This window comes from Halyomorpha halys, unplaced genomic scaffold (assembly GCF_000696795.3).
Source record: "Halyomorpha halys isolate HHAL.00 unplaced genomic scaffold, Hhal_1.1 Scaffold1287.1, whole genome shotgun sequence".
NCBI classification, from domain to species: domain Eukaryota; kingdom Metazoa; phylum Arthropoda; class Insecta; order Hemiptera; family Pentatomidae; genus Halyomorpha; species Halyomorpha halys.
In genome coordinates, this window is record NW_027112028.1 from 256,939 (window position 1) to 271,122 (window position 14,184).

The window sequence follows — 14,184 nt, forward strand, 5'->3', positions numbered from 1 at the left end:
TTTTGATTTAAATACCTCTCATCTTGAAGATTTAGGCAATTATTTTAACATCCATTGAATATTACTATGTAGGACAATGCCTACTTTATTTAAACTAAGGTTTTTTTTCTCAACTTGTGAAAATATTTAATAATAAAAATTTCAATATTAATAAATGTGATAGTTGACCATGGATATTATATGAGAAGATGGATGTGGTCAGAGAACACATATGTAAAACTTACTTAATTAGTGCCAACGTTTCAGCCAGAATTTGAAGGCTAAGAACATAAAACACACTTTTCTTTAATAAGTTTTTACTTATTCCTGCCCTTCTCCTCAACAATAAATAACATAGGTCAGAAAAGGTTTACCACCATCAGGGCCCTGTTTCATAATGAAAGCTACTAGTATTAGTTCATATTACTAACTAATGTGGTAATAATACTAATACTTATTTTTTCTTGATAGGGATGTCTATTAGTGATATTACAGGAATTTAAAAATACTAAAGTACAAGTCATTATTGTACAAGTATGAGAAATTGAATTAAGATAAATCTAAAAGACTAATAGTATTAGTTTGTACTTTATTATGAAACAGGGCCCTGGAACCTCGGATGTCTCAACATCACCATATTTCTTTTAGTTATTAATAGACATATAGTTTGGTTTTGTAGACACAATGACTAAGAATACAAACAAAAATATGGTTGACATAGTTTTTCATGATAGAAATTGTCCTGAAGGCAATTTTGCACCATATCTAACTAGAAAATAAAGGACAAAATAATCAAGGTGAGGGTCATAAAAGATTCTCAAAATTGTAAAAAAAAACAAACTATTAATTAATAATTAAGATAGTAAAAAACAGAAAAGTAAATTATGATTGGGAAGGAAAGATTGTAAAACTATAACAGGATGACAAGTCACAGAAATCTAAAAATAAAATAATTGAGGGAAACTTTAATGATCGGTGTAAGTTAAAGGAAAAATATACCTCTTTCTAAGGTAATGTACAAGTGACTGAATTTTTGTTGTGATATTTAAACTATTTGAAAAATGAGTTAATGTATAAAATCATTACAATATAGTTTTCATAATAATTTTAATATAACTCTCCTCTCAAATGAAAAATTGAACTGTGAAAACTATCACTTTTCCCACCCCTTTTAGATAAACATTTGCTGGTACTCCCTACAGTAGCTGGAAGTGACTTACCTGTTACTGCGTCTGCTTTTTTTTTCACACTACCCACCATGGCTGCCAACATTTTTCCTGCCTAAGTTATAATAGTTTAAAGTATTGCCAATTCTAATGTTAGGCTCAAATTTATTGGGTTTCACTTGTATCACAATAGTAGAAATACACACAGCGGCAGTGATCTTATTTCATCAAAATATACCACTGTACCTGATATTATAAAATCTATAATAAGGCTGAGGAATGTCTGTATGAAAGGTTAATCTTTGATTTGTAAATAAATCTATTTTTTAGTTAGGAAATATACATGTGTTGGTCAAGACAACAAATATCAACACTTAGACTGCCAGGTGTATCAATATAGATACGGTATGAAAGTTTACTAAGAAAGCACATGTATCATTTTAATACATAATGAAGGGTATAGTTAGCTTAAGTATATACGAGCTTTTAGACACCATTCCCATTATATTTACATCATGGCCAATCTTGGATGGCTTGTAAATAACAAAGAATGAACTTAACATTTGGATTGTGATGTTATATAGAAGACACAATGTGTATTATCATTTTGATACAGTTTCCTTTACTACTTACCTGTATCCTATCGGACATATGTACTATTATGGATTATTACATATCCTTTTATTATTAATGCTATAATTGGATTATAGCTATTGATTTCTACTTGCTTGTCAATAAAAATTATCTCCAAATAAAGACATTTTCCAGCCATGAAAATACTTAACACAACCAATAATAACTGAATCAATAGAAGCACAAGGGCCAGATAATGTTATTTGAAGAGCATAACTCCCTCCTGTCCCATTATAAAAACATTATTTTTATACCCTTCAAACAGAAAATATTCCCACGATTAGGTTAAAAAAAAAAGCATAGAGTTCTTCAGTCTCCAAGAAATTAGTGATGTTAACATTTGGTAGCTTAAAATGGTGATGAAGTTATTAATAATAAGCTTCAACTGAATGATGGCTTCTTACACAATTTTTAAAAGAAATTATTAGCCAATTTGATACAAAGAAATATATAGCATATATTTTAGGGATTGAAGGCATGTCTCTAATTTTAATTTTTTTTTCTGTAAATAACATGTCTATTTTAGTAAGAAATATTATATAATTGTAATGAAATCAAAACATAACGTTTCCAATTCGGGTTTTTTCCCCCCCTACAATTCACAATTAAATAAGATATGTTCTTTGAATTAATAGTTACCAGTGAGAGCATATTACCTACTAACAACATGTTTAATTTAATTACATAAACACTCATACACAATAAAATGAAGTATATAAATAATATGCACAACATTTCATCAGTAATAATAATCAAATGAAATTAAGATAACATATTTCTATACCGTTATTAACTTACTGTTGTTTAATATAAGTATCATTACTTTTTATTATAAAAAAAGAACTCTGAAACGGGGGGGTAGAGAGGGAGATAATACTGACAGTTATTTCCCCCTCTTTTTTTCTCAGTTTGATTATTTTTTTGTGCTAAAAAATAATAATGTTTGTATAAAATAAGTTTATATCAATACAACAGTATCAAGTAAATAAATAATTAACTGTCAGTATTATCTCCCTCTCTACCCCCCGTTTCAGAGTTCTTTTTTTATAATAAAAAGTAATGATACTTATATTAAACAATAATAAGTTAATATCAGTATACCAATAAGTTATGTTAATTCCATTTGATTATTGCTACTGAAGAAATTTTGTGTATATTATTTACATTAAGTATGTGAGTTTATGTAATTTGTTACTCCTAATGTATTAAAATCAGTGCCACTGCCATCTAGATGATCTTGAACATTATCTGTATGGTCAACTAATAAACTTCCAATTATCTAATTTTGAGAATCCTGAGCAATATACAAATGTAATTGGAGCAATTATTTAACAGACATGAAATGATAATATATTTAAATTTGTTTGTTAAAGGTTAGGTTAAGTCTCTTTGTGATTTATTAGAAATGAAAATAATACCTCAACATTTATTAAAAAATAAATTTATTATAAATTATTCACGAGATTTAGACTTCTGCTTCTTTTTTTGTAATTTATATTCTTTTTTATACTTAAATTTCTTCTTTTCTATGATCTCAACATATCTTCTTTTAACATCTTTCTTAAATTTTGCATCAGCTAACAGCTCATCAACTAAAGTTTTCTTCCTTAATTTGTTTGGTACACGGCTATTATAAAAATCAGCAGGGGAATCCACAACTGTTCCAACCTAATTTAAAATAAAATAAATCATTATTAAACCTAATTAAAAATAAAAGTTAACTACAATTTTTAATAGATTTCTTCTAATTATTTTTGAAGTTATAATCTCCTTAATGCAGTGGTCCCAGCTCACAGGTAGGCCCTGAGAACCTTGGACATAGGCCATAGGAAGGGTTTGGCAGTACATATTTTATGAGAAATTATTGTTAAAACTGCTTTATTGTTAACTTAACTGATGTTTAGATGTTAGCTGAAAGATTTTAACTGGTAAATACAATATTAAAGTGCCTCTGAATGCATTTTTAAGCAATTTAATTATAGATTATCTTCTGAGATCCCAAATGGTTCCAAGCAGGAGTGGGGTTGGGCTGGGCAATTTCTGGCTTAGTAAGCCATGTATGGTTCCATATCTGGCTTAGTGGGCCACATACTTCAATGAGTTGGGAACCACATCCTTAATGTTTTCACTGAAAACTGAATCCTCTCTTGTTCTATCATTTCAGATTAGATAGCTTCAGAATAGACTAGCAACTCTTGATCTCTATTATGGTGACTGCTTAAATTTCTTGTCAGAAAATATAAAATTAAGCATCTTAAAATTGTTATAATTTTATAAACCCTGACAAAATATTCACACATAAACCATCAAATAACTGAAGGAACATGAAAAAAGTAATAAAACGTAAGAAAAAAATATTGTCCTTTGACTTTGGATTTAAATAACTTTCATCATAGCTATGTTTAAATAAAATCATTTTCAATTAGTCATTTAGATTTCTTAGCAATAAAATCTATAATTAGAAAATTCTAAAAGTCCAGTCTGGGTGGGTTCAGACTTGTCTGAAGTATTCAAAATCACTAGCAGAGTTAGCCAGGAAGTCCTAGAATGCCTTCATTCTAAGGTTATTAGAAAAGGCTGTCCATCAATCAAAAATGCAGGCAAGAGGCACCATATTTTCCAGACTTGTACAGTTACAAGGATAAGCTCACAAATGGTAAGGTCTGGAGAGCCTTTCATTATTTTTGAAATTGCAGACAGGAAATTTGGTCTCATGGTAAACAGAAAATACAAAACAAATGTATAATAGTTGACACTAACAGAAAACTTTCCAGATTTCTTAATATTGACATCTATATTTCCAGAAAGTATAGTCTTTTATACATCTGGTGTTCCAGTTACTCATGGAAGGATATAGCATATGAAGTAAGCAGGCAGATCAATGGTTTCAATACTTTTTTTTTCTTTGGCTTTGTAAAGAATTTTAAAAGCAAATTTATTCCCTTCAGTTCTAAAATTAACTTATACAAGGCTCTAGTATGCCAAGTGCTCAACTTTGGGTCAGAAACATGGGAACAATCAAATCCGAGGAAAACAAGCTCCTGATATTTGAAAGGCAAAAGCTGGGGAAAATTTTTAGAGCTTTAAGAGAGGAAAGAATCTGGAGGGAAAGAAAAACAAAATCGTCGATACAACCTGTAGAAAGATGTCAATGCATTCCAATTTATCATATGGAACACTACATTGGACTGGTCATGTTACCTGTATGGGTGCACCTGAGATCCTGAAAAATGTCGAGACAGAGGCACTTGACTGAATGAGGAGAGTGGGGCTGCCCAGAAGAAGATAACTGGATTGTGTGGAAACAAATACAAAGACCTTGCTGGATAAGACAGATCCAATTAGAGGAGACTGCAAAAGGTGGGGCAGACTCGCCAAGCGAGTTGTGCCATTTATGTATGTATGTAGAATCTATATTACAATTTTAACCATGTTGGTTTAAATGAAAATTTAATGCTAGACATATTTCACATTTCCTGCCTCAATTGAAGAATATAATGGCATTTAATAATATCATGAAATTTTTATTTCATGGTGAACCCAATAAATCTTGAACCTTGGCTAGAACAGGTAGGTAATCTATAGAATTACCATTCCTGCCCTAGCTGGATTACATATGGATGTTAAAAACAAACATATAAACAGAACATGGTATTGAAATGTTCATATCTTTGTATTAAGATATTCATGTAGTAATAATAAGGAGTGAAAGAGAAATATTAAATACTTAATTAACAAGGAATATATAATTAATTGTTAAGTAACAGTTTACTAGTATTACCTGAATATTCTCTATTCTACCTTTCATCAAATTTCTCTTATAAAATCGTTTTGGATCGAAAGCAGCCCTCATTTTAATAGCCTTTATGTCATTCCTTACTTCTTCTGGCAATTTACGCCTTATTTTCTGGTTCTAAAAGAAAACAAATTTAATTTTTATTCATACACACTTTAAAAACAGAAAAAGAAAGTCTTTGGCAACTTACCTTAATTTTAACACTTTTTTTAGGGTTGTACATTTCAACTGGCAGTTTCTTTCTTGTTAAAAATCCATTTGATGAAATGACACTATTTTTCATTAAATCTTCGGGATTTTTTGTACCTTTAAATTGCTGTGTGTCAGATAATGAAATATATACATCATCTAAGGAATACTCCTTTTCTTTCATCTTTGTTAATGACAAAATAAAATTTCAAATATCACTCAGTCAACCATGAGACATCAACGGTTTTGCTCATAACAAAGGAAGGTTAATATCTTTTCCACATGGAGATCGAACTAATAACGTGAAAGAAGTAGAAATGAAGCTAGCGAATCGAATATATTTATATTAGGTTTTGGTAAATTAAACTAACTAATTAAGATATTATTAAATATTTTTTACATATAAAATTCATTTCCTGTTTTGTTTATCTCTTTCTTTCTAAATTATAAACCTTAAAGATCTCATTAAACTCTGATTTGACGAACTTGTATTTGACTTTTTAAATTGTACATACTTTTCCATTTCACTCATAGTCCGCCTGATGCCCTTTATCTTCTTAGTCGAATTCTAGATTGTTTTATCTTCAATAATATTAATACGCTTCTTTCGATTTATTGTTACTTCAATGCGAAAAGATAAATAGCTTTATTAATATTTGATAAGGGTAACGAATGGGTTACTTGTGTCTTAGACGGATCTAATCACTCCAGAAAATGAAAAAACATATTATTAGTTTATTCTACTTTGTTTCAATAACAACATGAGAATAATATAGTAGAAAGCAATAACTGCGCAAAGATAGTTGTTTTGACGATATAGAGCCTGTCCTGATAATAGATTGTTCCTACATGTTTTGTATTTTTTAAGAACAAAAAATATTGATATCGCTGCTTTGCTTTAATAGTGACACATCTGTCAAACATTTTTTTTTTTATTATTTTGGAAGATAATTGGTTGACCGTATATAATTTACTGTAGGAAGATGATTTGAATGGTGTTCAGGAAAGCTACAAAAATATCAGAAAAACTATTTAGTTATAATAACTACAAAAACTAATAAATAGTTTTTTCAGTTATTTTTGTACCTTACGTTGACGTTCACTTGGACCATCTTCCTACATTTTTTATTTTATATTTGACGTATTCTATAGATTGTATTGTAGACTGCTGTTGCTGTGCAACAACTTTACTCGCTTTGTGACAGTTAGTAGAGGGCCACAACAGAGAAATAAACTCCTTACGAACGATCTTTGAAATATGCTTTCAAAATAAAACTCAAACTTTTTTTTTGTGTGTGAGATGTGAGATGCCACTATCAAAGAAAAACAACGGCATGTGATCAATAGTATTTCTACCATTTGTTCCATTGATCACATCCTAGTGTGTCACAAGTCATTAGAATCTTACACTTATTAGCAAAATATTTATTAAAAACAACTTATTCATACAGATATTTGTATTTTATTGTTAAAATATAAATAAAATTGCGGTAACATAATTAGTTTGCAGAATTTAATTTGGTATTCAAAATTATGTTGATTTTTGGAAATTATTTTTTCTATCTCCCAAAACAAATTCTCCCTCTTCATGTGTCGTTTTTTCAAAATGAATTTATTATTTCCTTACCCTTTCACTAATGATAGTTGGTCAGAGGGAGTGCTTTTTTTACATTTTTTTTTTTACGAATTGGACGAGGCGTTATCGAAATATACATATAGCGGGGCGCAATCCTTCTTCTATTGCGAATACACAAGCACTAGTTGAGGATAGAATATGATGAAATCTGTAAGAAGGAGAACAACAAGGTACTAACCCATGTTTCTGAGATTATTTCAATGTACATCGTCCAAGACTACTCAGTACTAATTTATTACCTACAAAAACATATTGCTCATAATCAGGCTGTATGTTTTTCACTGCTGAGAGTATAATGTTGTTATAATTAACCTTAATTAATTATAAAAATAAAACACATGAAATATTGAGTGAAAGGTCTTGCTCTATTAGTTTGCCCTGGACAATTTGTTGCCAGACAATGTTGAATCCTTGGCCGACCTTTCATCAGATCATAGTCCAGTTCTGCTTTGTTTACATTCAAGCTTCGTACTTAAGCCCTCCGCTTCTTCATTGATTACAGGAAGAGTTGTCTGGAACAAAGTGAAATGTGACCTGGAAACTAAACTAGACTTAGACAAAACAAGACATTGACGAAGCTATTGAAAAACTCACATCATAAATAAGAACAAGTATAACTGACAACACTTCGACTAATAGAATTAATAACAATAAGAAAAATAATCTGACACAGTATATTCGTATGTTATTATGGGAAAAACGCAGAGAAAGATCGGATAGGACCAGATATCCAACTGACAAAACGTAATACACCAAATTCACTAATAAACTAAAAGTAGTATTGAGAAAATACAAAATTTACTCAACTTTACAGAAAATCTTACAAACTACTGACAAATCATTATGGAGGATAACTAAAATGTTACTGAATTTTAAAGACTTTAGCTTCTCACTGAATCACTAACCTGGACCAGAACTGACGAAGAAAAATCGCAAATATTTGGACATCTTTCTAAAACCTTTATTCCCCATTCTGTTATTCTTAACCCAATTCACCTTGAATTATTGAAGCAGAATTAAATATTTCATTCTAAATGACCCTCCCACCTAAAGCATTTCATCCATCAGAAATATCCAGCATCATTCAGAGATTACCTACCCGCAAAGCTCCTGGACACGACCTAATTACATCCTATATCCTAATGCTTCTTCCTAGAAAAGCCATCCTATTCCTCACCTACATATATAACACCGTACTCCGTTCCACATATTTTCCTGACCCATGGAAATTATCAGTAGTTAAAATGATACCTAAAACCCAAAAGCCACCAGAATACCCGTCCTATCTCTCTATTACCAATCATGGGCAAAATCCTTGAAAAACTCATTGTAAAACGCCTATACCCCATCCTAGATTCCGATCATATAATCCCTGATCACTAGTTTGGATTCCGAACATCCTACTCCACTATCCAGCAATGTCATTGTGTGGTAGACGTCTCATCTTCTTTGGAGCGCGGGGGTCTTTTTCGATGTAGAACAGGCTTTTGATCGAGTCTGGTACCTGGGACTGCTATACAATCTCTGTCAATTCCTACCTGCTACACACTTTCTCAATATCCGTTCCTTTTTCACTGATAGATTATTCAAAGTAAACCATAATGGTTCCTATTCATCCCTCTTCTCTCTTTCCGCTGGTGTTCCTCAGGGTAGTAGCCTCTATCCTATTCCTCTACACAGTCTATACAGCTGACATCCCAACCAATCCTAACACTATCCTCACCACTTACGTTGATTACACACTTGACGAATGGTGCCGTAATTGGAGGATCAAAATAAATCACCTTTACTCTTCGTCGTAATCCTACTGACTGCCCTACAGTATCCTTTTATGGGCAACCCCATGTTTAGGCTTTGCTGATGATTGGTTTAAATAAAGTTATATTTTGGTAAATTCCTTTCAGTCCACTCTACTAGATTCATTTAATTCCATTTGTATTAAGAAAATGAGTTTAAGAGAGTTGGACAAGTTTAAATTTTAAATATTTAAAATAACTTTAACTTTATATTTTTCTCTTCTCTGGGCAAGGTTTAAGTATTTAAGTTTACTTAAAGTTTAAGTAAACTTAAACCTTTGAAAGCTTGGATTTTTAAAGAAAATTGAAGGTAACAACCAATAAAACGCGTTGTGGTGGATTGTATCTTAAAAACTTGAAATAGTAATTTATTTCTATTGTTATTCAGTTCAAAAATAGTTTTAACTTATTTAGGTTGACTAATCAACGGTAGATATATTAATATTGTAACCTGTATATTAATATTGTAATAAACTGTATTAACAGTTTATGTATTAAATTATTACTTTAATTTTATGGATTCCTTTTTTAAAAATTATTCAATTCAATTGAATTTAATTTTAACGAATTTAAAAAGTGTTGTCTTTCATGATTAATCTCAGCTGTTGCTATACCGATCTAAATGGCATTGTTGTTGGGTGTCTGTTTCCATCTTCGTTGCTTAGGTTTATTTGTAATGGAGTAGTATCGTTGTGGAGATGTATGCCATTCTAATATAAGTTTCAGTTTTTCTTATCAGTCTTGTGTCTATTGTACTTGTTAAGTGTCAAGAATTTGATCAACCAGTGAAATATCTGATTTTGTAATAATGAAGTCTACATACCATGATGAAGGTTTGTAAAGTTATTTTGTAGTTTTAATTAACCTTAGGATCTTGTTTAGTTATATTTCTTATCAATGTTTTTTGGTGAGTTCATACCAATTTTAAAAACTAAAGCTGTGTGTTTACTTTGGATTAGGTTAGGATTGTTTGTTTGATTATTTTTGTTCAAGTAAACAAATGTATTTTAGGTACTTGTGAAGAAGAAGAGGAACCGAAACATGTGAATTCTGGCCCTAAAAAGAGTAACATTTTACCATTATGGGGTAATGATCGCACTATGAACCTGAATCCCCTTATTTTAACCAACATTCAGTCATCTCACTACTTTAAAGGTTTTTTTTAAAAATTATTTTGTATGATTATTCTAATTAATTATAGTTAAATGTATATGTTTATATATATGTGCATATATATCCAAATTTATCATGTGTATATACTTGAAGTAATGAAGTATTGTTCTATTATTATTCTATTGTTCTAGTTAACCTGTACGAATTAAAAACATATCATGAAGTTATTGACGAAATTTACTATAAGGTTGCCCACCTCGAACCTTGGGAAAAAGGAAGTCGAAAAACAGCAGGCCAAACAGGCATGTGCGGCGGTGTAGGTATCTTTTTTTCGCTACTATTTGGAGTTTAATTGAAGCAAAGAAGACTAATTTTACTTTTTATGGTTTCTGAAACTTAACTAACATATTAGATTCATTACCTCTATTTAAACAGTTTAGTATACTTTTTTCTTCCTTGAAACCCATGAGAGGTTATTCAGTTGTCAGAAAAGGTTTTTCTTTATGTAAGTTGTTTTGGAATCCTGTTGGACTTGAGCATAACTTGTTTATAACGTTGATCTTGGGAATGTTTTATTTAAACATTGTGAATGAATATTCAGTTTATTAGTGTGACTTTTTCTGACAATTTTCTCCTTAGGGGTTTCTTTCTAATCTTTTTAGAGAGTTTAAGTTAAGAGGTGTGGTTGGAAAGTTAGAAATAAAGTATTAAGGAGCTGCCGTAATTTATTGCTCCAAAATGTGAGTTACTAAGTGGCTGGCCTGTTTCAAAATAAGAATATATATTTCTTAAGTATTAATTATATGAATTTTTACAAGTTTTGTAACTTTGTAACCAAATATTTTGCTTTGAAATACTAATTTTTTTCACTTCAGTAAATATTTTGCTCTTGTTTATAAACAACATAAACAACATTTATGTTGAGATTATTCTGTTCTTCGTGTTAAGCAACAGAAGTTATTTAAAGGTTATTTCATCCAATAATGCAAATAACTTTACAGAACTTATACAAAATATAAGTTGTATTAATATTTGACCATATTTCCACTTTAGCTTCAAGTTTTAAAATGTGTAGCATACTTAGCAATTTAGTAGCATTTACATTTAAATTTGTTTCACCTATTTTTCCTTATTAAAGTACAGAATTGAATTTGACTTGCTAAATTAATTAATCAAATCAGCAATTAATAAATTGAACTTTATTGAAGTACATGTTTTGACTTGTGTAAATTTTGAGTTTTTTTATTGATTTACAAAAATCTGATTTCTAGTTCATTTTTCAACTAAGTTTATTTTGTATGGAAATCATAATTTGTTATGATATATGTCATTAGAGTTTATTGTTTACTGCAAAAAGAATTTTATCCAAGTTTTTCTATTCTTTGATCAAAAATTGTTTTGAGTTATTTAGTACAAAAAAAAAAAAAAAAAAAATCCATTTTGATCCATAGCTTCTTGAATTCACACTGAATTAAAATTATAAAGTAATTATATTAGTTAGTGATTTTATGATAATGATTTTAATTATGTGAATTTAAGTGTGGTCTTTAATTGGTTCTTATATATTTTATTGATCTTATTTCCCTAATTAATTAGTAAATACAATTTATCAACCGAACAGCAATCAAGAATTTTTCTTGAACTATTAAAAAAAACCGTGGGTTACGGTAGCAGCGTAGTAACACGTCTGTCTACCAACCCATAGATTGCGAGTTCGAGCCTGGCCCTACCTGGGATTTTTTCAAGCATAAAAATTACGCAATACTCACTCACAATCTCCCCCCAGACATTTGTGAGCCCTGTTAGCCAATGGGTGGCACTCACAAAAATAGGCATGGGAGTGTTGAACCCACCCTATGAAAATCACGTCGGGAAACGCACGATGTATTTCTTAAGTACATGGCGCGAGGCTTTGGAGCTCCATGGTCTGTCACGCCAATGAAAAAAAAAAAAAATCAATTAGAACAAGATAATATTTTTGTATTTATTGTTGGATGTATATTTATAGACAGTTTACTTATAGAGGTTTTGCACTTGCTTTTATTGTGTACAGATCATTATTTTCCAAAGTTAATTTAATTGCAGATCATCTATCCAGGTTGCAATCAAGAAAATAACAATCAATTACACAGATGTAAAAAGTTTGCTGTAATAATTATTTGCAAGCTGTTTACATCTCTTAGCAGCTTTGATGAGGGCCTGCGATATGGGTCCACCAACAAACATCTGCTCATAATTAGTTTTTACTATTTGCTATTAATTTTTTTTTACTGCAACCAGGACCATCTCTTTATTTATTTTATTCATACATTTCATTTTTAGTTATATTTTTCGCGAGCTTTACTCATCAATACACTTGTTACATATAAAAAATGAGATGAGAGAGATGTGATAATGTTGTTTTAAAAAATAATATAGAAAGCTTGTTGATGCAGTTATTGTTGGGTGAGATATCTTGCAATTAAATATTTTGATTTTTCATTTGTGTAGGTGCGTGGAGTTGGTGCTGGTGGTATAGTGTCTACAGCATATTGTCTCTTGTATAAACTATTTACCCTTAAACTGACTCGTAAACAACTGAATGGTCTCATCACCCATCCTGACTCACCTTATATCAGAGCATTAGGATTTATGTATATAAGGTATCTTCATTCATATTATTTTTTCAATATTTTTAGTTTTTGAAGGATATCATATACCTAAGCAACCAGTTATAAATATTTTTTGTTTTTATTATGACTAGATTAAGTATTTTTTTTTAACATTTTGATATATTTTTTTCTTTTCATTAATAGTTGATATTACCATTTAAAAACTTGTAGTCAAACAAACTCTATTTTATTCTATATCTGTGTCAAGGTGATGAGAATGTTGTCTGTTTCACAAGTGGCAAATACATTCATCTGTTAGTTGATGTTATATGTTGCTTAGTTTATTATCACCTGAACTATAATGGTTTTGGTGGGTGCCAAGTTATTTTAATTTTTTTACTTGCTAACAGTAGTTCCATTCCATCTTGATGATTTGTATCCTTGCTTGTTTCTTCAGTTTTCCTTAAATTTATATCACATTGATTTCATTTTTTTTTAAATATAAGTTTTACAGATTAATCTAAAGTACCAGTTATTTGCATATTCATCTTGCTCATTTGCTAAAGTAAGTAATCTGCCAAGTGTTGAACTGAGGTTTCAAAAACCTAGATTATAAGCTCTTATCTGAGAGTTTTCTTGGCCAGAAATAGCACCAAGAACTGTAATACCCAGTACCCTTGCTCGATTCTATAGGTAGTGATTAAATTTTGATCAGTTCTGTTGTGACAGCACTATCTGCTTGAAGAGATGCTATTGCTCCTGCTAATTAAGTTAAATTCTCCGCTACTTTGACTTCCATGGTGTCGTAAGTCCATGCATTTGACTTCCATACAATTTTTGGCTTTTGTTGGTCACTTGCTAGTTTTGTACATTTTATTAAGTTCTTTATTCCGATTTTCCTATTACAAGCACCGGCAGCTAATAAATCCTATCGAGTTTGCACATACCATCACTGTGACACATTATTTGCTTACTTTGTGTCCTGGTATTTTTTTTCCTCTTTTGCAAGCTAAATTTTATCCTAGTAATGTTTTACAGTTTTCATTAATTAATCAGTTTCTCAGGGTATTAAATATTTTGTACTTATTTATTTTCATTTGAAAGAAAAAAAATCAGTACTACTTTTTATCTCCTTTATTTGATCTTCTTGACATTTCTGACAGCCTGCCGATGGGCTCTATATAGTCTATCCACAAATTCATATTAGAAGAAGTTATCTTACCAACCTTTACATTCGCTTTTAGATAAACATTATTCTCAATTATATTATTACATTATATATATA

The 14,184-nt window shown here is 30.3% G+C and overlaps 2 protein-coding genes across 3 annotated transcripts in view; one reads left to right on the forward strand and one right to left on the reverse strand.

Annotated features, from left to right (window-relative positions):
* Positions 1–3,190: 3,190 nt before the first annotated feature.
* On the reverse strand, positions 3,191–6,034 carry LOC106689158 (deoxynucleotidyltransferase terminal-interacting protein 2). The gene is made up of 3 exons (XM_014434011.3): positions 5,765–6,034; positions 5,560–5,691; positions 3,191–3,446 (listed from the first exon to the last, which is right to left on the reverse strand). The coding sequence occupies exons 1-3, from the start codon at positions 5,945–5,947 to the stop codon at positions 3,231–3,233; spliced, it is 531 nt and encodes a 176-aa protein (XP_014289497.1). The 5' UTR covers positions 5,948–6,034; the 3' UTR covers positions 3,191–3,230.
* Positions 6,035–9,819: 3,785 nt separating this feature from the next.
* Positions 9,820–14,184, forward strand: part of LOC106689169 (pre-mRNA-splicing factor 38B) — a 10,172-nt gene continuing 5,807 nt past the window's right edge. For both annotated transcript variants that reach the window (XM_014434027.2, XM_024358895.2), the window contains exons 1-4: positions 9,820–10,028; positions 10,207–10,350; positions 10,500–10,624; positions 12,799–12,950. In XM_014434027.2, coding sequence (XP_014289513.1) covers positions 10,004–10,028; positions 10,207–10,350; positions 10,500–10,624; positions 12,799–12,950 — 446 coding nt within the window. In that variant the 5' untranslated portion in view covers positions 9,820–10,003. The remainder of the gene's footprint in view (positions 10,029–10,206; positions 10,351–10,499; positions 10,625–12,798; positions 12,951–14,184) is intronic.

What these genes read in the sequence shown, in the direction of transcription:
- LOC106689158 (XM_014434011.3), bottom strand. Translation starts at nt 5,947, where the DNA reads ATGAAAGAAAAGGAGTATTCCTTAGATGATGTATATATTTCATTATCT. An exon ending in AAAAAAGTGTTAAAATTAAG is followed by an intron (nt 5,692 to 5,764) that starts GTAAGTTGCCAA and finishes GTTTTCTTTTAG; the next exon opens with AACCAGAAAATAAGGCGTAA. An exon ending in GTAGAATAGAGAATATTCAG is followed by an intron (nt 3,447 to 5,559) that starts GTAATACTAGTA and finishes ATTTTAAATTAG; the next exon opens with GTTGGAACAGTTGTGGATTC.